The sequence below is a fragment of the Tachysurus fulvidraco genome, chromosome 19 (genome assembly GCF_022655615.1).
Source record: "Tachysurus fulvidraco isolate hzauxx_2018 chromosome 19, HZAU_PFXX_2.0, whole genome shotgun sequence".
NCBI lineage: Eukaryota > Metazoa > Chordata > Actinopteri > Siluriformes > Bagridae > Tachysurus > Tachysurus fulvidraco.
The window spans coordinates 15,598,259-15,619,263 of record NC_062536.1 but is presented as its reverse complement, the minus strand read 5'-3'; the positions used below and the strand labels follow the sequence as shown (position 1 = coordinate 15,619,263).

At 37.5% G+C, this 21,005-nt stretch overlaps 3 protein-coding genes across 7 annotated transcripts; 1 reads left to right on the top strand and 2 right to left on the bottom strand.

The window, feature by feature from the left end:
* Positions 1–64: 64 nt before the first annotated feature.
* On the bottom strand, positions 65–4,775 carry si:ch73-139j3.4 (tetraspanin-19). Its single transcript, XM_047804344.1, has 9 exons — positions 4,722–4,775; positions 4,437–4,527; positions 4,189–4,267; positions 3,875–3,990; positions 2,473–2,547; positions 1,417–1,518; positions 1,079–1,246; positions 810–893; positions 65–727 (listed from the first exon to the last, which is right to left on the bottom strand). Exons 2-9 carry the CDS (start codon positions 4,500–4,502, stop codon positions 227–229), a joined length of 1,191 nt encoding a protein of 396 aa, XP_047660300.1. The 5' UTR covers positions 4,503–4,527; positions 4,722–4,775; the 3' UTR covers positions 65–226.
* A 3,470-nt stretch (positions 4,776–8,245) lies between these two features.
* lsm8 (LSM8 homolog, U6 small nuclear RNA associated) lies at positions 8,246–12,525 on the top strand. 2 transcript variants are annotated; one of them, XR_007138707.1, is made up of 5 exons: positions 8,246–8,409; positions 9,604–9,644; positions 10,316–10,443; positions 11,225–12,177; positions 12,356–12,525. XR_007138707.1 is itself a non-coding variant. In XM_027151722.2 (4 exons), exons 1-4 carry the CDS (start codon positions 8,379–8,381, stop codon positions 11,313–11,315), a joined length of 291 nt encoding a protein of 96 aa, XP_027007523.1. In that variant the 5' UTR covers positions 8,246–8,378; the 3' UTR covers positions 11,316–12,525. The 2 variants fall into 2 exon arrangements, 1 of the variants encoding a protein (XP_027007523.1); XM_027151722.2 differs by having other exon boundaries at positions 11,225–12,525.
* Positions 12,526–13,225: 700 nt separating this feature from the next.
* LOC113645829 (thymidine phosphorylase) lies at positions 13,226–19,708 on the bottom strand. Of its 4 annotated transcripts, none has more exons than XM_027151720.2 (10): positions 19,213–19,708; positions 18,665–18,868; positions 17,703–17,899; positions 17,503–17,601; positions 17,097–17,226; positions 16,874–16,992; positions 16,531–16,693; positions 14,779–15,006; positions 14,439–14,579; positions 13,226–14,356 (listed from the first exon to the last, which is right to left on the bottom strand). In XM_027151720.2, exons 2-10 carry the CDS (start codon positions 18,840–18,842, stop codon positions 14,214–14,216), a joined length of 1,398 nt encoding a protein of 465 aa, XP_027007521.2. In that variant the 5' UTR covers positions 18,843–18,868; positions 19,213–19,708; the 3' UTR covers positions 13,226–14,213. The 4 variants fall into 4 exon arrangements, with proteins under 4 accessions (XP_027007521.2, XP_027007520.2, XP_027007522.2 ...); XM_027151719.2 differs by having other exon boundaries at positions 18,665–18,852; positions 19,213–19,696; XM_027151721.2 differs by having other exon boundaries at positions 18,665–18,836; positions 19,213–19,695.
* Positions 19,709–21,005: the final 1,297 nt, after the last annotated feature.

Sequence of the window (21,005 nt, the reverse complement as noted above, 5' to 3'; positions counted from 1 at the left end):
ATTATATATATATTTATATATATATATATATATATATATATATATATATATATATATATATATATAGTAAATGTTTTTAATATTTTGTAATAGTGTAAATAATGTTTATGTCTCTGTTTTGGAAAAAAAAATTAAACAAATTTTATTTTGTTCCTATTTTCTTTAGTTTCATGGTTGGAATATTTTTAATTATTGTGTCAATTTTTGCCAATAATGTTGGAGTTGACTAGTAAGTTATGTCGTCATCATGAACATAACGCCGATTGTAATCGGCGTTATAGCTCTGTCTGTGCTGCAGGTCACGCTCATGAAACTGGTCATAACTCACATCGTTATACTGCTGTTTAGAACCGTCTTCAAGATTCTGGTTATAGATGTAACGGTTGTGCTCAGAGCCATGATGCTGCTGATAAATTTGGCTTTCGTACTGATCGTAACTCTCTCTGACGTCTGCGTACTCATCGTTCTGTCTCTGGTCGTATGCTTGAACGTTGCGTCGATGTTGAAGCTGAGGATCAGGATCCTGGAAAGAACTCTGACGAGGAAGTTCTTCATTATAAGCATCATGAGTCGGCTGGTGCGTGTAATCCAGATCACTTTGTTGTGGGTCAGAACTTGTTGGTGTTGGGTTTTCTTCCATTTCATCGAGGAGATTTTTGGGCTGCTTATCTTTAATCCTAAGAACAATCTTCCGGAAGATATGTATTCCCAGAATAAACTGCAGTATCTGAACAAAGCAGCAACAGCAAGAGGTTCGTATCATGTGCATAAAGTTCAAAAACATGTTTCCTATATTTTAGCATAGATACCTGAATGATTAGGAGAGCAAGGGCCATGCCTATGATCACAAATACATTCTGTCCAAACCAGTCCTTTAGTTTCTTCTCACAACCCTGTACCAGAAACAATCACAACAGTTCCAGGATCTATAATTCATTGTGATATATTTCTGGAAAAAAACGCTTTGTGATGTAAACATAAAACATATAACATAACATAACATAACATAACATAACATAACATAACATAACATAACATAACATAACATAACATAACATAACATAACATAACATAATACCGTTGTGTAGATATGAGTACCATTTCCAAACTGGTATATCTCCCCAGCTAAGAATACAGGGCAGCTCCCGTTAAAGCAAGAACAGGGATAAATATTAGACGCGTTCTGGAGCTGAATAAATTTGTTTGTCTCCCAGTCGCTGGCATTCTGTCTGCCACAGCATTTTGCCTAGAGAAAAGCACACGCATTACAGAGCAAGACCATAAAGATGATGGAAACCAGCCATGCTTTTAATTAACTTTAAACTTATTTGCAGGCATTTACAAACAGACTAAAATCATTACGGTTAATCATTAGGCTTCATCCAATAACGCATACAACGTATAATCAGTACGTACAGACTGCTGCACCCTGTCCAGAAGACTCCAGGTGGATTGTGTATCGTTAACCCCGTACTTGCTGATGATGGCATCGACACTTTCAGACAAAAACTTTTCGATCTGTTAAACCGAAGCAGAAGTTTTTTTTTGTCTCAGTGTGTTAAAATGATTTCCTAACACATTCAGTATTAGGTCTGAGTGTATAAGTGGTTTTGTAGCGTGTAATTAGGATCAGAGAAATGTAATTAGTTCAATTTATTTGTATAGCACTTTTAACAATTCACATCGTCTCCAAGTAACTTTACAGAAGTATAGTAACAGAATCAAAAATGTAAAGTTTACTCTCTAACAATTTTCCCTAATGATCAAGCCGGAGGTGACGGTGGCAAGGAAAAACTCCCTGAGAGGATATGAGGAAGAAACCTTGAGAGGAACCAGACTCAGAAGGGAACCTCATCCTCATTTGGGTGACATTGGACGAAAAATAATGTCAATGTAAATAATGTCCTTTCTACAACAGTTTGTAGTTTTAGTAATGATCATGTGATTACACACACAGACAGCACTGTGTTAAATCCGTCATAAGCCAAAAGGGTCTAATAAATTGGTCGCTAGCTCTGTTTTTCCCCCTGGCATAGTCAATACACTGCTATGTACACTCTGACTGTACGCTATTAGATTTTAGACATTCAAAGAGAAGATGCCGACTACATGTATTCTTTGAGGATCAATACACTGTTGTCAGACTGTATTCATAATAACACTCTCCGGTGTTTATAACAGTTTATAATCACACCCTCCAGTGTCACCCAGATGAGGATGAGGTTCACTTTTTGAATCTGGTTCCTCTCAAGGTTTCTTCCTCTTCCATCTAAGGGAGTTTTTCCTCACCACCGTCACCTCAGGCTTGTTCATTAGGGACAAATACAAACACATTTAAATATAAGCCTATTATTAATCTTGAACTTTTTCTACTATATTTCTTTAGGTTCTGTTAAGCTGCTTTGAGACAATGTGCATTGTTACGCAAATAAAATTGAATTGAATGAAATTGAATTTAATTGAAAAACTTACTGGACTCCATTTAAGCAATAGCAAGAAAGTGATGAAAAGTTCACCAAAAATGATGGCAATTAAAAAGCCCATGTACTGGAAAAGATGGAGAAAAAACAAACAAACAGTAGAATAATGTAAAGGTTCACCATCCACTTCATTATCATTCATACATTTATCCAATCAGACAATCATGTATTACATATAATCAACAAAACTGAGATTTTTTATACCAAAGGCCAAAAATATGGAATTTTGTGTTTACGTTCAGCATTGAATGCCTTTGTCATGTCTCACTCCACAGTGGTGGATAAAATGAAGCTGATATGAAAGTAGACACTCAGGGCTTAAGGATTGTGTAGTGTTTCACAAGCTCCCCGTGACCCGAGAAGTTCGGATAAGCGGTAGAAAATGAATGAATGAATAATATATAATAATAGTATAATATATAATATATTATTGTTAATATATCTTTAAAGGAAACGTTGATATCAAACCCATTTCTTCTCTCTGAGACGCCCCAAGTGCTTGTTCATAAACATCTAAAATATGAAGGTGTTTATCTTTAACCAGTAAAATTCAGTGTAAGGTTATCAACAGAGGGGAAAACACACGTCTCACACTGAAAGACAACAGAGTTCTGACTCATTTTAGATCAGACAAAATTATTCATTTGTTTACACTGATTAATAACATCCCTTAATTTAATTTCCATTCCACTGGCAGAATAGAGGAAATGGTTATGAAATGCAGGGATGTGATCACTGTGGCATGGATGTTGGTGCCAGTGTGAGTTTTTCAGATCTCCTGGGGATTTCACACACAGCCATCTCTAGAGGTTATACAGTAGGGGATGGAAAGTCCTTGGTAATGAGAGAAGTCCGAGCAGGACAACCAGACTGATATAGTAACTCAAATAATCCCAACTGTGCAGATAAGAAAAGCATCTCAGAACACAGCACATGTCAAAGATTGATGTGGATGAGATACAAGAGCAGAAAATTACATCAGATTCTACTCTGAACAGCCAGGAGCAGGAATCTGAGGCTACAGTGGGCACAGAAGATTGGAAAAAGATGACAAAAGCAATCTTTCCTTCATTAACAAACTTACTATGATAAAAAAAACAACAGTGCAATCACATTTTTCTCCATTCTAGTGTTTGATGTGAACATTAAGTGAAGCTTTTATGCCTTGCACTGCTGATTTGGTGATGATTTGGTGTTTGGACAATTTAATGGAAAGCTTAAAAATCTGAACCTTTTTTTTGTTTGAGTGCACACAGTATGCATTTTGACCTGACCAATGACTTGCTTATACTGTAACTTATTAGTGTTGTTTTTTGTTTTGTTTTGTTTTTTTTTGTTTTTTTAACAAAAATTGTAGTGTATATTGTTTTATTGCAGTATGTAGCAACACTTACAATTGCAATGAAACATCTGTTTTCTATATGGACTCCAATGCAGCCCAACACAGAGACACCGACAACCAACAGACCGATGACAAACAGCCCTCCGGCCGCCACCTTGACATCCGACTCTATGAAGAACAGAGACCACACGCAAACTATCATTATGCATCCTCATACAATCAGCACCCTGCTCACTCATGCTTACACGCAAACAACTTACTGAGTCCATAATGATCAAATTACACTTCCTAGACCTCTTTCTCACGCATACCTGATGCATCGAACCACCGTGTTACTTAATTAAGAAGAAGAAAACGAACGCTTACCGTTGCTTAAAATAGTTATGACACTGCTTGTGTCGAATAAGATCCATAGAGATGATCCGAACAGGCTGATACCAAGGACCTGTAAAAGTGTTAGCCATGTTAGCATATATAAGATAGATATAAGGTACAGAAAGGTAATGTAAAAAAAGCAACAACATAGCAACCAAACATTCACAAAGAAACACACATCTCACTTTAAATATATTTACTTTACATGTTTGGTTTTACTAGAAATCTAGAAATCTTACCACAAAAAAGGAGTTGATCAGCATGAAAAGGAATTTTCCTATCTGCAGTTTGTCTTCAGCCTTCATGTTGTTGGAGACAAGCTAATAGCTGCTGGTAACCAAGTTTAAAACCAAACCACCACAAAAGTAACAACAATATTCAGAGTCGTACTGTGTGTAGAGAGGCGTTTACCTTTTGTTTTTACCTGAGCTGACAAACTTGCTTTGTCAAAACAAATCTTCTTGAGTGAAAAACTTACTTTTTCCTACCTTTTATTATTCTCCTTCTTATTATCAAGATCTTACCTGTCTGTTTGGATTGTTTTACCAGAAGCGATCAGCCTCATGACTGAAGTTCACTTCCTTATAACACAACATAATCATTAACCTTGACATTCATTGTGTGTGTGTGTGTGTGTGTGTGTGTGTGTGTGTGTGTGTGTGTGTGTGTGTGTGTGTGTGTGTGTGTGAGTGTGTGAGTGGTTCATTCATTGACAACCAAAAAAAAACAAACTAATAATAATTATTAAAATATTATATGTACTACTGCTACTACTGCTACTGCTACTGCTACTACTACTACTACTACTACTACTACTACTACTACTAATAATAATAATAATAATAATAATAATAATGTGTGTATATATTTAGCTAATTGTAAAGGCAAAATACATATAAATATAAGAGTATATACACTGCTGAAAATTAAGGGAACACTTAAATCTCACCCTGGCAACTCATAGAGTAAGTCAGTAGTGTATATGGCCCCCATGTGTCTGTATGCACTCCCCACAATGTCTGGACACACTCATATTTATAAATTATATTTACTGAATTTGGCAGACACACTTATCCAGAGTGACATACATTTTTATTTAATTTTTCATATAGCTGAGCATTAAGGGCCTTGCTTAGGGGCCCAGCAGTGGCAATTTGGTGGACTTGGGGAGTGATCTCACAACCTTTGAATTTGGAGTCCAACACCTTACCCACATCCCACACCACATCCCACCCCATATCCCATACCACATCCTATACCACATCCCATACCATATCCCATACCACATCCTATACCACATCCCATACCATATCCCATACCACATCCCATACCATATCCCATACCACATCCCATACCATATCCCATACCACATCCTATACCACATCCCATACCATATCCCATACCACATCCCATACCATATCCCATACCACATCCTATACCACATCCCATACCATATCCCATACCACATCCCATACCATATCCCATACCACATCCCATACCATATCCCATACCACATCCTATACCACATCCCATACCATATCCCATACCACATCCCATACCATATCCCATACCATATCCCATACCATATCCCATACCACATCCTATACCACATCCCATACCACATCCTATACCACATCCCATACCACATCCCATACCATATCCCATACCACATCCCATACCATATCCCATACCACATCCCATACCACATCCCACCCCATATCCCATACCACATCCCATACCATATCCCATACCACATCCCATACCACATCCCACCCCATATCCCATACCACATCCCATACCATATCCCATACCACATCCCATACCACATCCCACCCCAGGCTCTTGATGAGATGGTATCTTGGGGATCTCCTTCTAGGTTTGGATTCTGGGCATCGGTGAGTTCCTGAAGAGTTTGTAGTGCTACCTAATGGCTTCCCATGCTTCGATACATAATGTCCCAGAGGTTCTCAAATGGATTCAGTTCTGGGGAATGTGATGGTCAGTCAATAGCATAAATGCCTTCGTCATCTAGAAACACGCTGCACTCTCTGGCCACATGAGGCTGGTCATTGTCATTCAACTAGAGAAGCCCAGGTTTCACAACAAAAGAGTAAGGTCTGGCAATCGCTCTGAGGAGTTCATCCTGGTACCGAACAGCAGTATGGGTATCGTTGGCTAGCAAGTGGAGGTCTGTGCTCACAACAGGAAGGGAATATAGAAAGAAATGAACTGCAAAAAACTTGTCTATTTCTTTTTCTTCAAACAGTATCTAGGATGATGCTTGATAATTATTTGTACGGTTTCTATATTAACTCATCTGTGTTATAATTTGTGTACATGGTTTCAAATAATTGCTAATAACTGTCTTATTTATTGGTTCGTTTATTTATGCATTTTATTTAGAAATTGTCTTTTTTGCTATAAACTAGACAGCTAGAGAAATTGAAGGAGATAAAACCTCATAAATTGGCATGACACAGTAGTCTATGTCTATTGTCCATGGCGCTAACATCCACCACCCAGTGGATCAATCTCTGCCTAGATAAGGGAGTCCCCAGAGTGTTTCCCCTGTGACAGATGATCAGTTCTTGGGATTGAATAACTGCTGTCTGGTCTGAACATGTACCGATCGATTTATAAACTTGTGTGATATGATCTTGGGTAGAAACCAGTACGTCACTACAGGGTCAAATTGCAGTCTGGAAGCCCCTTAGGAAAAGCTGCTTCACCTTTCTGAGTGCCCATCATCAACAAAAAGGATTCTACATGCAAGAATTGTCTACGAATGGTTCTTCAATTCAAGGATGTTTCCTGGATTCATGGATTCAAACAACAGGTAACAGATTCACAGACATAGGTGATGAGGCAAATACTTTTTTTCAGGATTGAAAGCACCTGGGATTTACAATCACCAACAACAAAATCAGTAATTTATACAAGGACGTGCAGGTCATCTTTGGACTATAGCAGACCCTTGTGGTGTACGGTAGTTGATAGGTGGAGGAAACACGTGTAGGAAGATCACTGTTGCATGTCTCAGTGGGCTAGGGCTCTAGAGATCCGACTGAGCTGTTGTCTCATTGTGAATATACTCACCTGAGGAGTTTTTGTACAAGACAAAGCGAGCCACTCTAATGTTCCCTAATGTTTCCAATAGATACAACACACAACAATGTCCAGATGGATGATGCTAAAATTGATGGGTTCTCAAATTACACACTGATCCTATGCTCCTATGGCACAACACAGTTCCTCTGGACTGTACAATTCTTTTATATTTATGGATGTAAAACTGAGTTTAAATTTTGATCTAAAAAATACAAACATTAGGATTATCATTAATAAAGCTTAAGTCCAAATTCTAGTGCCACATATATCATTCCATCCAAATCTACCAAATCTTCCTAAGGATGCTTTTACATTTACATTTACAGCATTTGGTAGATGCACTTGGCAGATGCACAGAGCGATGTACAAAAGTGCTTTTAAGTCTCTATCACTGAATACATTAACTCTGGTTCACTAGGTTACAGACTTAAGATACCATGAGCATAAAACACTGTTAAAAAAAACAACAAAAAAAAAAACAACAACATGAAAACTCCACGCACACAAGGCGGAGGCAAGAATCGAACCCCCAACCTTGTAGGTGTGAAGGAAACGTGCTAACCACTAAGCCACCGTGCCCCCCAACTCTGAATCTGTTACACATAAATCAGTAAAGGCATGTACTTTGGTTTGGAGATTGCTAGACTGTGCAAACCGAGCATTTTGGTGCCTTTGTGTTGTTGTGGATAATTGCATAATGCGTAATTATTTATTTAATGGAGGTTATTTAGTATTCTTCATGCTCAGCAATCATTAAATGATGATAAACCACTGCTAGATTAATAAAGCTGCTTTTCATAACCTCATTCATTGCATGAAACAGTTTGTACAGGCACATGAGATTACATCGATTCGTTTCATGCAATGGAACACTGAATGCTCTAATCAAGTGTGTGAACAGTACGACTGCTCTTCGCTCGATTAACCATGCCTGTGTTTGGATCAGATCGGTAATGAAATAGTCACGTCTGTTGCTACTTCATTACCGGCTACTTCAGCAGCACAATTTAGCTTATGTTCAGTGCAAGAGTGAAAAATAAGTCAATTCTGGACGGGATATAACACCAGTGGAGATGTCGACCGCTCTTGAGAGTTACATTAACCGTATCCTTTTGTCTCTGTGCTGTTATAATGTGGTTGAAACCACGCATTTAGCTCGTTAGCTCTGTATGTTCGCTAAGCTAGCTAGCAAGCTAAGCTAACAGCTAACACAATTAGCTACTGACTTGCTTGTCTTTCAGGTCTGGTTATGTTCGGTGTTTCTAATTAAATATCTCTGCTTAAGGTTTTAATATAGATGTTGGTCTGTTTCCTGTTCATTGTGTCTAGTAAATGTGAGGAATTATTTACATTGCTAGCGCTTTGATTAGCAACGCTAATGTTTGTGTTGGTTTCAATAAAACGTTTATTGGTGCTTTGATTCGGTCATTAAACGTACGTCAATATGTGAGGTTCAGAAACATGTAGTATTTTAAATAAATAAGTCGAATACAAAGGTTTGCATTTCTATTTTTGAGTACGCCATTAAAGTAACACTTCCTTCGATAAAATAGTGACATTTTTGCTGCTAATTTGTTCTTGTGGCTAAAAACTAAAGCATAGACTATTTTTAGTCGTTCACCGTTTTACAGAGATGTTCAGTGGACACTAGAATGCATTGCAGTTATTTGAGTCGTTTGAGTCCATTCCAAGACTCGTGATTTACATGGTGGTGGTGGTGTTAGAATTAAGCTTGATATTGGTGTGTTTGAGTGTATGGATGAGGAAGTGTAAGAGCCAGACAAAACTAAAGCACCGCTGCATCACTCACTCTCTAGGAAGAGATGCAGCAAGAGCACTTTAGGAAACGTGAAACAATTAATCCAGAATTATGTTGAGTGCCATCCAAGGGTACATGGCCAATTAAATTAATCAGCAAGTTGTTCAGTGTAAATTTTTCCTTATATAAAATAACTTCAAATGCTTTTACCTTAATACTTCTTGAGAGCTGGTAAGATTTGAGAGTCTGCGGATTAATAAAATTAAGATCAGATGCAAAATATTGACAAGGTTGTAACAAAGGGAAAAAATAACTAAATTCTGGAGATTCACCTAGATTTAAATTGTATCTGAAAAAATCTTTTTTTTTTTTTTTAATTTTTTTTTTTTTTTACGGTACTTAAATATTTTATAGGTTTCAGACGTTGTGCACTTTTTATCCTACACTCAGCATGCTGTCTATAAAGTCGAGAATTGATGAGGGTGATTATTATTGTATTAATTTGAGGCTGTTTAAATGTCCTTGACCGAACTGTGAAGGGACTTGTGCCATTATTACATCAGATGGACGAATGATTGTGGTGAGTATTTATTTATTTTACAATATAGACTTTATTTGATATACCAGAATGACTTTCCTGGTCGTGCAGGTGCTTTTATGACTATATAGTGTGCAGTTATAAAAGCGTGGCTTCCCTTTTAAGTTTGTTTCCTCTTAGGGCTTTTTTTTCTGATTTCGTCTCAGAGATTTTTCTCACCACAATATACACCAGTGTTATACAAATAAAATAAAATCTATTCACAATAGATTTTAAAATAAAACTCTAGGCCAGCAATGTAGTTCACTGCAGACGTGTGTGCGTTGCATTAATTAGGAGGTTGGTTTGGTCCAGTTCATGTAAATCCAGAACCATTACACGACCTCTGATCTAATCTGGAGATTCCCAGATTGACTGAAGACGCTGAAACGTTTTATTGCAGAAATGGTTTAACACTTGTTTTAACTGCAGAAGATTAAATAATTTCTAGTACATTTTATTAAATGCTGTATCTAAAATATTTTTGTGGCATCAAGGAAATAGGTAACATTTAAAATCTCACATTACACATAACATTTAAAATCTATGATTATTAATAATCGTGTCCCTATTATTGAAGATTTGAGTGCATTATCGTACCAGTCATTCCATCCCACCCCTGGTTAAATGTGACAGCCAAAGAATGACATTTTAATCTCTTGTATTTTTCTCAGGGAACGCTGAAGGGCTTTGACCAGACAATCAACCTCATCTTAGATGAAAGCCACGAGCGTGTGTTCAGCTCCTCCCAGGGAGTGGAGCAGGTTGTACTGGGACTGTACATCGTTAGAGGAGATAATGTGTAAGTCATGCACATAAGTCATCTCCAGCTTTAGCTTACAGCGATAACTTTGAGGAATTAGACATGTGCGGTTTAATAGCTGAGAAATGTTGGATGTGGGGAAAGAAAGCACAAAATAAACAGTCATTCCTTCACTAGCCTAAGTGTGAAAATTCGTTTTTTCCCCCAAATGGATGTTTTACAGTGTCCATGGCAACCACTCACAACCAGCAGACGTGAGGCCTCTCTCTCTCTCTCTCTCTCTCTCTCTCTCTCTGTGCACCACTCTCTACCATCCCCTTAAATTTCTCTCTTCTCAAGACTTTCCTGTGTTGATAAACTTTACTAAAGCACAGTAATTATTACAGAGTGCCTACAACCGAGGAATCTTTCATAAATATTAAAAGTCACCACCAAGCTGTCACAATAGAAGCATCATTCTGCACACCTTCTGACCAATGTGATGTTTGATGTGAACAGTAACTGATGCTTATCGCATGCATCTGCATGATTTTATGCATCATGCTGCAGCTATGTGATTGGCTAATTTGATAATTACATGAAGGTATTCCTAATAAACTGGCCTGTGAGTGTAAAGAGTGGGCGTTGATCTCTTCTAATGTGCTTTTTCTTTCATTTCACTTTTGAACTTATACATTGGGGGAAAAGTAGTCATACGAAGGACCTTTTTTAGGTGTGAACAGAAGCAGATGTGGCTTTGCTTCACGTTTTTCTGTGAATAGCCATGTGTAGCGCCTTCTAACGTTCAGTTGATGAAACTGCACCTCTGTTTGTGTTACAGGGCTGTTATCGGTGAAATCGATGAGGAAACAGACTCTGCGTTGGATCTCGGGAATATAAGGGCGGAACCACTTAACTCTGTAGTGCACTAATTTTCCCCCAGAGTAGGGTAAATGTAGAGACTCGTTCAAACCACATCCACAGTATTTTTCACTGTACCAACCAACCCTTGCCCCACCCCCACTCTTATTGCTTGGAGTGTCTGCAGAAATGGAATAGAAATTCCGACCCTTTTTTTTTTTTTAACCTGACTTTTTTACTTGTGAAAATAAAACAAAATAAATTGTTAAAAAATGGTCTAAACATGTTTATTTTTAGGGAACAAAGACACTATTTGTAGTTTTAGCTCATGTCTAACGTATAGAAAGCTGTAGTGTGGAATGGCAAGAATTATATTCTATGTAAATATTGTCGAGTTCATCTCACAATGCCGGTTAAAATGGACTTAGAAGCCCTAGAACATGGAGTACAAACCTAAACAAACAGCATCATGAAGATAGAGAAGCTGTTAAAACAAGTCCGGGGCAAAGTTCTGAAAAAGAGTTTCCCAAGGTTTGCACATTATAATAACAGAATTAAACATGTTACTAAAGCATGGAAAGAATATGGCTCAGCTGTGGCTTTGCCTAGAATTCTTCCACCCAAAAAATCTTCTTATTAAGATGATTAGTCAAAGAATATCCAAGAGAAACTCTGAAAGATCTGAAGAAATCTACAGCTCAGCTTGGAGACACTGTTTAGAGGAAGGCTGTAGCCTGGACACTCCACAAACCTGGCCTGTTTTTCTGACTAATCGTTTTGTATCTTTTGACTCCGAAGGTTCTGGAAAGAGGTAATTGGAGGCACGCTTGCGAACACAAAATACGCTTTATTTTTTCTCTCTTGGCTCTACCACTTTTTATCTCTCGTTGCTCACTACAACAGGGAAAAAGTCATCAGTAGAATTAAGCACAGGTATGTGATGATTACTACTTACCTCATCTTTTTACTTAGACACTGGGTTGAGTTAAATCACATTAAATGTCTAGATTTTATAGTTCATTAAATATAGTAATTAATTTTTTCATATTATAGTCATCATTTTTTCTTTTCTCTATCTCTGGGGCTGTGATGAGAAACACTGATGTTAAAGATAATCAGCTTATAAGCAAGATCCTCTGCTGCCATCTCAAGGAATAGACAACAAAAGATATAAATGTTACTGACAGCATGGAGGAGAGAAATGTTATAATGTCCTTCAGAACAACCTATGAGCTTGTTTCAGAGAAAAACTTTAAAATAATAAAACCTCTCCAACTCAGACTGGTAGTTTTGTCTGCACTGTTCTTGTAAAACACTTTACCATGAAATATAACCATAAAATATGGTCTAAATGTTGCGTTTGCAATAATGTGTGAGTCCATTTGACATGTTCTTTAAACATCTCTTCCATCTCAGTCATTATAAACTATGAAAAATGTATTATTTAGTCTTATAACAACCTTCACCCAATCCTGTTACCTGAATACTTCACCCAATGAACTATTGTGAATATTTTACACATCTTATGTACAAATGGAAGTTGCATCATCTGAATTTCCTGAAGCTGACAAAAAAAATCTATTTTTAATGGTGAGAATGAATGCAAAAGTCACTTTGAACAGACTGAATGTAAAGAAAGCCCTTAACATTAGAAGATAAGATTAGAAAGGCTTTAATGTTAGCATTTAGTAGACGCCCTTATTCAGTAATTTATCTCGTTAATGAGGGTTAAGCGTCTTGCTTACGAGCCCAGCCGCAGTGGCAGCTTGGTGATTCGATGTCAGTAATCCGACACCTTAAGGACCTCCCCTAACTAGCATGGATGCTAGTTAACCACATTTTGTATATTTGCTAATTCTATGCTAAAATAAACACAACCCTATTAGTGCTGTTATTATTTGAAAAGCAAAGCAAAATTAGAAAGACATTTCTTTCTTTAGAGACCAAAGCTGAGTTAAGACAGAATATTTACAGTCAGAAAAAGTTTTGAAAATTCTTAAGTTTAATTTTAGAGTTACAAATGCTGAATGACACCATGAATATAAAATTGTAAAATTTGTCTTTTATATACTTTATATACTATACTTATTTAGTTACAATATTTTTTAGACTGTCCAGGACGATTCGTGTAAAATAAATTTTACACAAAATAATGTCTGAAAAATACATACATACTTAAATCTCCTAATCATTCTTAGGAGAAATCTCCAATTCATACTTAAAATCCCTCCCATAACCCTGCTTACAATAATATATAGTTGCTTTTGTGAGAATCTCCTTAAACATTTGTATAGTTACAATTGGGAACTAATAAGAATAATCCGTACAGTGAAGCATGGTGGTGGTGAGTTGAAGTCAGCCTTGGCTTGGTGATCTTGGTGATCTTGGTGATCTGGTAGACAAACACTTCTACATAGAATTGAATTTTTTTAATATTCATTGCCTGTTTAAATAGTTGAATCAATGCTTTTCTTTGCTAGATATTTAAGGTTTAAGGCTTTAAAACAAACTGTGATTAATACTTAATGCTTAATACCATAACTTTGTCCTGGACTTGTGGGTGGACACGTCTTTTGTTTTCAAGATTTTGTTTGTTTAGCTAGATTCTTCAACATACTCCAAGGTCTTAAAGGGAAAGGAGTGTTAAAAACCATGTGTATTTACATGTATGGCATTTGCCAGAATCCCTTATCCAGCTGAGCAATTGAGGGTTTAGGGCCTTGCTCAGGGGCACAGGAGTGGTAGCTTGGTAATACTGGGATTCAAATTCACAACCTTCTGATATATTAGTCTAACACCATAACCAGGTACCACATCCCCAGCATGTATGAGATCATGTGATGTCTCCTGTGATTTTATTTCACACAGGTAAGTTCCATTTGACAGATTATGTAACTGGCAGCACCAAAACTCAGGGGGTAAGTGAAATGAGCACCTGATGGTGAATAATTGTGAAAACCTTTCACAGATCAGTGTGGTAGGATGAACTCTGCCACTCGAGGACTGTCCCGGTAATCATCTGCACTGCCAATGTCCAAAGCCTCCTGCAGGTCCTGCTGCTGCTTTGAGCTTAATTGTTTACAATCATGATGGATTCTAATCCAGGGTTGACCTGCCAGATAAGTTAGAGTTTGGTATTCTGTCCTTTGGTAACTGTGCTCGTATCATGCTCGCACACAAAGTTTACTACTCACCCTTCTTTATTTGCTGTCCCAGATCTACCAGGAGCTCTGCTCCTACACTGTGGTTGATCTGGTCCTCAGTTTTGGAGCGTCCTGCTCCTAACTTGTGCAAGACATCAGCTATGGCTTTACCATCTATACCCAAAACTGAACCTGAAAAATCATATAGTGGCATGCTGACCATCTACTTTAAATGCTGGCCTTCATAAGACATGCTTTCATTGAATAGTGACACAATTCTGTCCATAATACTGTAACAATATCATGCATTTTTTTATACCACAGTAGAGTTGTTTACTGTCAGCCACCAATTAACAAATTAACATCAAACACAGTATTTTAAACATATTACCATCATCCAGTGCATTCATCTCTGTGTGGTACTGTGCACGCTGTAGGTACTGAAAGTAGTCAGCATTTTCTGCGCAGAGGGAACGGCTTATTTCCGCCTTCACACCTTGGGCCACAAGCATTTCTTGGAACTTTTCCAAGGCCTCCTTATTCTTCAGGACCTCGCTGATTGCCTTCTGCCCATCCTCAGGCGTATCTGATCGGCCACTCATGTGCAGCAGGCAGCCACCTACAGTACACATAACACACTGTGAGAGCTTAGCAGTGATTTACCCAGCAGATGGAACCACTGAGTCAAGGAGTTTTTGAAAAAGCCTTGTTGGAAGTGGATGGGAAACCATTCTAGGGCCAAATACATATGGGGATTGATGGATGGGTGGATAGATGGATGTTTATCTGTTCATTATTTCTTTGTTACATGATGTACAAAAATCTCTCAGGGCAGGTTTAAAAAAATCTAATCTTAAAGGAATATTATAGAGTTTTTCAACATCATCTCTATCTCTCTACCTTCTGTAGTGTCTGTATGATTATCAAAAAGTGAAAATGTTCACTCAAAATACATTTGTAATGAAAGTGTATAGGCAGGTTTTAGTTTAGTTAAAGGTGGGGTCTACGATATTTGAGAAATGCTTCAGAAAACTGAGTCGGGCCAGCGAACAAAACAAAAATCAAAACAAACATGTAGCCAATGAGCAGAGAGGAGCGTGTCTTGTGAATATGGGCGGAGAGAGTGTTCAGTGCACATGTGTGACATTAGCAGAAAGCGGTTTTAACATTGACATGTAGGATAAAAACAAAGAAAGAAAGCGAAGAAAGGCTTACGATAAGGCAAGAAGTAGGACGTGTTAATATAGGATCAGCTTTCCAGCGCTGGAGAGAACTGAAGGAGCAGGAAGTTGGCCACATATTCACAGATTGGAGTTTACCGAGTCAATAACTCCTGAGCTAAACGCTGTTACTACACAAATAACACCTCTTTTCTATCGTAGTAATGTAGAGAGGCAGCTACAACCACGTTTTGCTAGTAACAGGAAAGCTGATCCTATATTAACATGGATATTTAGTTTTTATCCTCCATGTCAATGTTAAACCCGCTTTCTGCTAATGTCACACATGCGCACTGAACACTCTCCGCCGCATATTGACAAGACACGCTCCTTTCTGCTCATTGGCTACACGTTAGTTTTGATTTTTGTTTTGTTTGGTGGCCCATCTCAGTTTTCTGAAGCATTTCTCAAATATCGGAGACCCAACCTTTAATCTGTAATTTGGACTTTTTTTTTTTTTTACCAGGAACAATTAAATTTTTGTGAAAGCATGTACATTTTTTCTGTTTTCTCACCAATTTGGTAATCTGCCTAGTCTTGTCCGAGCCAGCCCCAATAATAAAACTTACTACCCCTATAAAATACCAGCTACTAAATGTACTCTCTGCCCTTTTCTGCATACATAAGCAGTTCCTGGTTGACTTGTGTCCTTGATAGAGCTCAGATGTTTCTAACTGGTTCCCTGTCACAGGTGGCAGTGCAAATGTTGGCACTAGAACCCAAACTATGTAAGACCAACTTTGGTAACAAATTTTCTCATTTATATTGTTATGAGGTCTTTTAGAAGTAAGTTTGGAGAAAATAGCTTGTCCTTATATATGCAATCTTGACAAAATGGGGAAGTAAAGGATTATGTAGAAAAACACTGGTAAAAGACTTCCCACTTTAAATCACTCTGAGCTTGCATGACAAACCCTCCTTACCGAGTGTTGTAACCAGGTTGTTCAGGTCATCAGGGCCATGACCTTTAAGGCATTCCAAACTTTCATAAACCTCTAGAGTATGTCCAACACATCGGCCAATAGGAGCGTCCATCCGGCTCAACACCGCTCCTGTTTTTATACCCAGTTTGTTTCCTACTGTAACCTACAGATAGAGAACCAAGGTTATTGAGAGCAAAGTCTCTCTCTCTCTCTCTCTCTCTCTCTCTCTCTCTCTCTCTCTCTCTCTCTCTCTCTCTCTCTCTCTCTCTCTCTCTCTCACTCTCTCTCTCTCACTCTCTCTCTCACTCAGGTGTTTCACCTCACACTCACAGACATGTCTCACCAGTGACTGGGCAAGGCAACGAGCGCTCTCCAGGTCTTTATAGAGAGCAGCTTTACCAAACTTCACGTCTAACACAAGTGCACTTAAACCTTCAGCTGCCTTCTTTGACATTATTGATGCTGTAACAAAAAAAAAAAGGACAACTAAACAATTACACACATCAGAGACATAAGACACAAGCCATCAATACAGTGTGTTGATTCATTTTTTTATCTGCTCTCACCTGTGATAAGTGGGACACTGTCCACTGTACCAGTGATGTCCCTGATAGCGTAGATGATACGATCAGCAGGTACCAGAGTCTCTGTCTGACCTATAATGCAACAGCCTACATCCTGCAGTGTCTGCTTCACCTGCACACCCACACAAACACATGCTACTTCTGAAAGGGTTCCTAGCACAGCACCCTCCAAGGTCATTTCATGTCTAGTTTAGCAGGTATTTGGTAGACTGATAACTTAATGTAATCTGACTGCAAATGCTAAACAATCTACTTTGATTCATTTAAGATTAGTTTTGATTGTTTGCTTTAAATCTGTTTTTGTTTGCACTCTCTGGCCAATCAGATTTAAGAATTTAACATCACTGTGGTTTAAGTAATATTAATGGGAAGTTGTCGTGTCCTGTACCACATCTACTGTCAGGTTGATTTTGAAACCTGGGATGGACTCTAGTTTGTCTAGTGTGCCTCCAGTGTGTCCCAGTCCACGTCCACTTATCATAGGGACCTGCATGGATCAGAAACTAATTAGATAACAGTTCTGAATTCATCACTAGTCCATAAATACTGTATTAAAATATGTAATTGATAAGAAACATGTCTATTCACCTTGCACCCACAAGCAGCCAAAGCAGGGGCCAGTATAAGGCTGATTTTGTCCCCGACCCCACCAGTCGAGTGTTTATCCACCACAAGCCATTCGTTGGACCAATGCAAAACTTCACCTGACTTCATCATCTTCTCTGTCAGTTTCAAAGTTTCATCAAAATTCATGCCTTTCTGCCAAATGGCCATAAGCATTGCACCTAGAAAACACATTATTATGTGTAAAACATATTGCTATTACTATAATTTTAATATAACCTACTATAATATAATTTTTTTCATGTCTTACTCTCCTTATATTTAAATCTCTGCCTAACATTGCATCATGTAACGTCATGTAAAGTTCAGCCTAAAGAACCAGTTCAGCCTTAACCAGTTCAGCCTTAACCAGTTTAACCAGTTCAAAAATAAATTACATTTGTGAGCATTAATGAACCTTTATATTTATTCTCAAGTTCAATTTGGATTGGCTTACAGAAGTGTAGCCCCATTCCAGTCCCATCATAATAAATCAAAAAATATATTAAAAATAGATTTTGTGTGACTGATAACATTATATTTGATATATAGAACGTTACATTCTATATATAAGAAGTCAAGTCACAAAGTCAAGAGGCTTTTATAGTCTTATTGGCCATATAAAGCTGATGTAGTACACAGTTAAATGAAACAACGTTCCTCTATAAGACCACAGAACTAAGGGATAAAAAGTAATTCAGTAAATTCTGATGAACTACAAACGATAAATTCAGTGCCTCTAGTCTTCTAAACAGAAATATTCTTGTCTTCCTTAGCAGGTCTTCTCTCACACTGCATTACATCCTGTACATTTATGTTAATAATTTAGCTGAATTGTCTGGCTCAAGCTAGAGGGCTAGAGACAGTGTGGCTCTATATGCTGTTCACGTGCCTCTAGAGAAAGACTGAGCTCTCTAACAGGATGTTTATATACTGTAGAGTCTCACCTATTTGACTTTGTTGCATGGTATTAGATGTAACTCCATCTATAAAGTCATGGATCTCCTCTGCGCTCAGCTGACTGCCATCCCTTTTCTTGATGATCATCTCTGGGAAGCTACTGCGGCCCATTGTTTGTGACATCCTTCTGCTCGTGTGATGTGCTTGTGAAGCTGTCAGCTGCATGTGACGGAGACTGATATACAGGAAACCTAAACATTGCATCAGCTGCACCAATGGTAGGACTGTTCTAATTTTAGTAATATCGACTCTGTGTTCAAACAGCGCATTGCAAAGACTGCTGAATCATCACCTGAATATTATGTCTGTCTGGAGCGTTTATACGACTGCAATGATTTCATCAGATTATCACATTAATTGATTATGGCATTTCTTATCAAATCATCTTTGGAAATAATAATTGCAATATAAGTTATAAAAAATGTCATCTGTGTCACTGAGTATACTAAATTAGGCAGTTTAAACAGCTTTAGAAATAGCAGATTATTTTACTTGATTATTAAACAGACCAGAAAAGTATTTCAGACAAACCTACCTGTTTACAATTAGACAGATGTGCAAGCTGACTGCAGTGGTGTAAATACTCCCAAGTTCAGAAGTGTGTATAATGCTTAGCCTCTAATCCAATAGCCTGGTGCTCTCACTCCCACCCTGCCTGTCACACATTAACTATGATAACCACTGCTCCTGTTCAGAATCAGAAGGAGCTTTATACAAGGAATTTGGTTTAGTGACATACGCTTCCAGTACACAGACGATAAACATAAGACGAGAATAAAAAAAATAATAAAAATACACATATGTAAATACAAATAGACAAAAAAAATGTAAAAAAAATAACTGGAAAAGTACATAAATCGTATGTACAGTTGTGCTATAGATGATAGAATGGAAACAAAAAACAGAAAAAGCTAAAAAAAACCACTAAAACAACTGGAGAGCGAAGCACCGTGGCAGTGGACTTGCTTTTAACTGTATTACGCAAATGCTTATGATTACAGCACCACCCTTTCTGGTAGGACTTACAGTAAATGAACATCTAGCCTACTGTACTGCCCACATGAGAAGTGGAAAAGCTAGTCTTTTTATAAATTACAGTTTTGATTTTTTTTTTTGTCAGTATAAAAAATAAAAGATCTATTGAGAAATCTCAGGGGATTCCAGAAATTCCAGAAATCCAGAATTTAGAATGAGGTACCTATTGAATAAACCAAAGCCAATTTCTGTCAACATTTCTGCCCATTTCTGTTAACAGGCTACAAAGTAAATAATAAATCAGTGAATTTTATATTAAACTATTCAAGTAGGGATAGATATACGTAACATACATCTGATGAACACCTAACATACACAGAACAAACGCTATCCTTACATTGTTTACAAGTACAGTACTCATTTATATTTGAACTTGCACATTTATATTTCAATTTGCACATTCTTTTTTTCCACTGTACATACTGTACAACTGTCTATTATATATGTGTTCATTTCTTATCATTGCCATTCTGTTTACACTGTGGAGCTCCTGTACTAGAAAAAAATCCTCGTATGTGAAAACATACTTGGCAATAAAGACCTTTCTGATTCTAATCTGATTCTGATACTGTATAGTATTCTAAATTTTTAAATTAATTTTAAACTTTAATTGTATATATTCACTTATTTATCTTATTAATATATATTTATTTATTTCTCTCTCTCTTCTGTTTCCATGCTTGAGACAATGGGAAATTGTTAAAGGTGCTATACAAATAAATTGAATTAAAAATTTAATTGAATATTTAAATACTGATTTTTAAAATGCACTCATTTAGATGAGCTGGTGGATAAAAAAAGGATGTAGAAATGGTGTAGAAATTCTTTTTCATGAATGTGTTCCAGTGTTGGAAAAGTTTCCCGCCGTGTTCAGCCTCAAGAGCATCCAAAAACAGGTCTGGACCGACGTCATTGAGCCGACATGCTCTGATGATCTGACTCTGACTAGCTATGTAGGATCGGATGGTGATGTGCAACCCGTGGCTCTGAGAGCGCTCTTTCACACAGTGCTGGTTATAAACGAATTCACTCTGCCACAGTGCAAAGGGTTTTATTTAGCTTTAAAGGGCAATAAAAATAACTGCAGGAGGAATTCCTTCAGGACTGGGTAGGAGTGGGATTAAAAACAGCCTTGGCAAATATTCATCCAAAGTGAAACAAAGTGTTAAAGGTTCGTTAAAGCAAAAGAAATTACAATGGTAGTCTTTTCCCAGTTCAATTTTCCCAGGGTAGTCTTTGTTCAGCTGACTCTAAGTGAAAATTGAAATAATCTATTATTATTTTCAGGCTAAC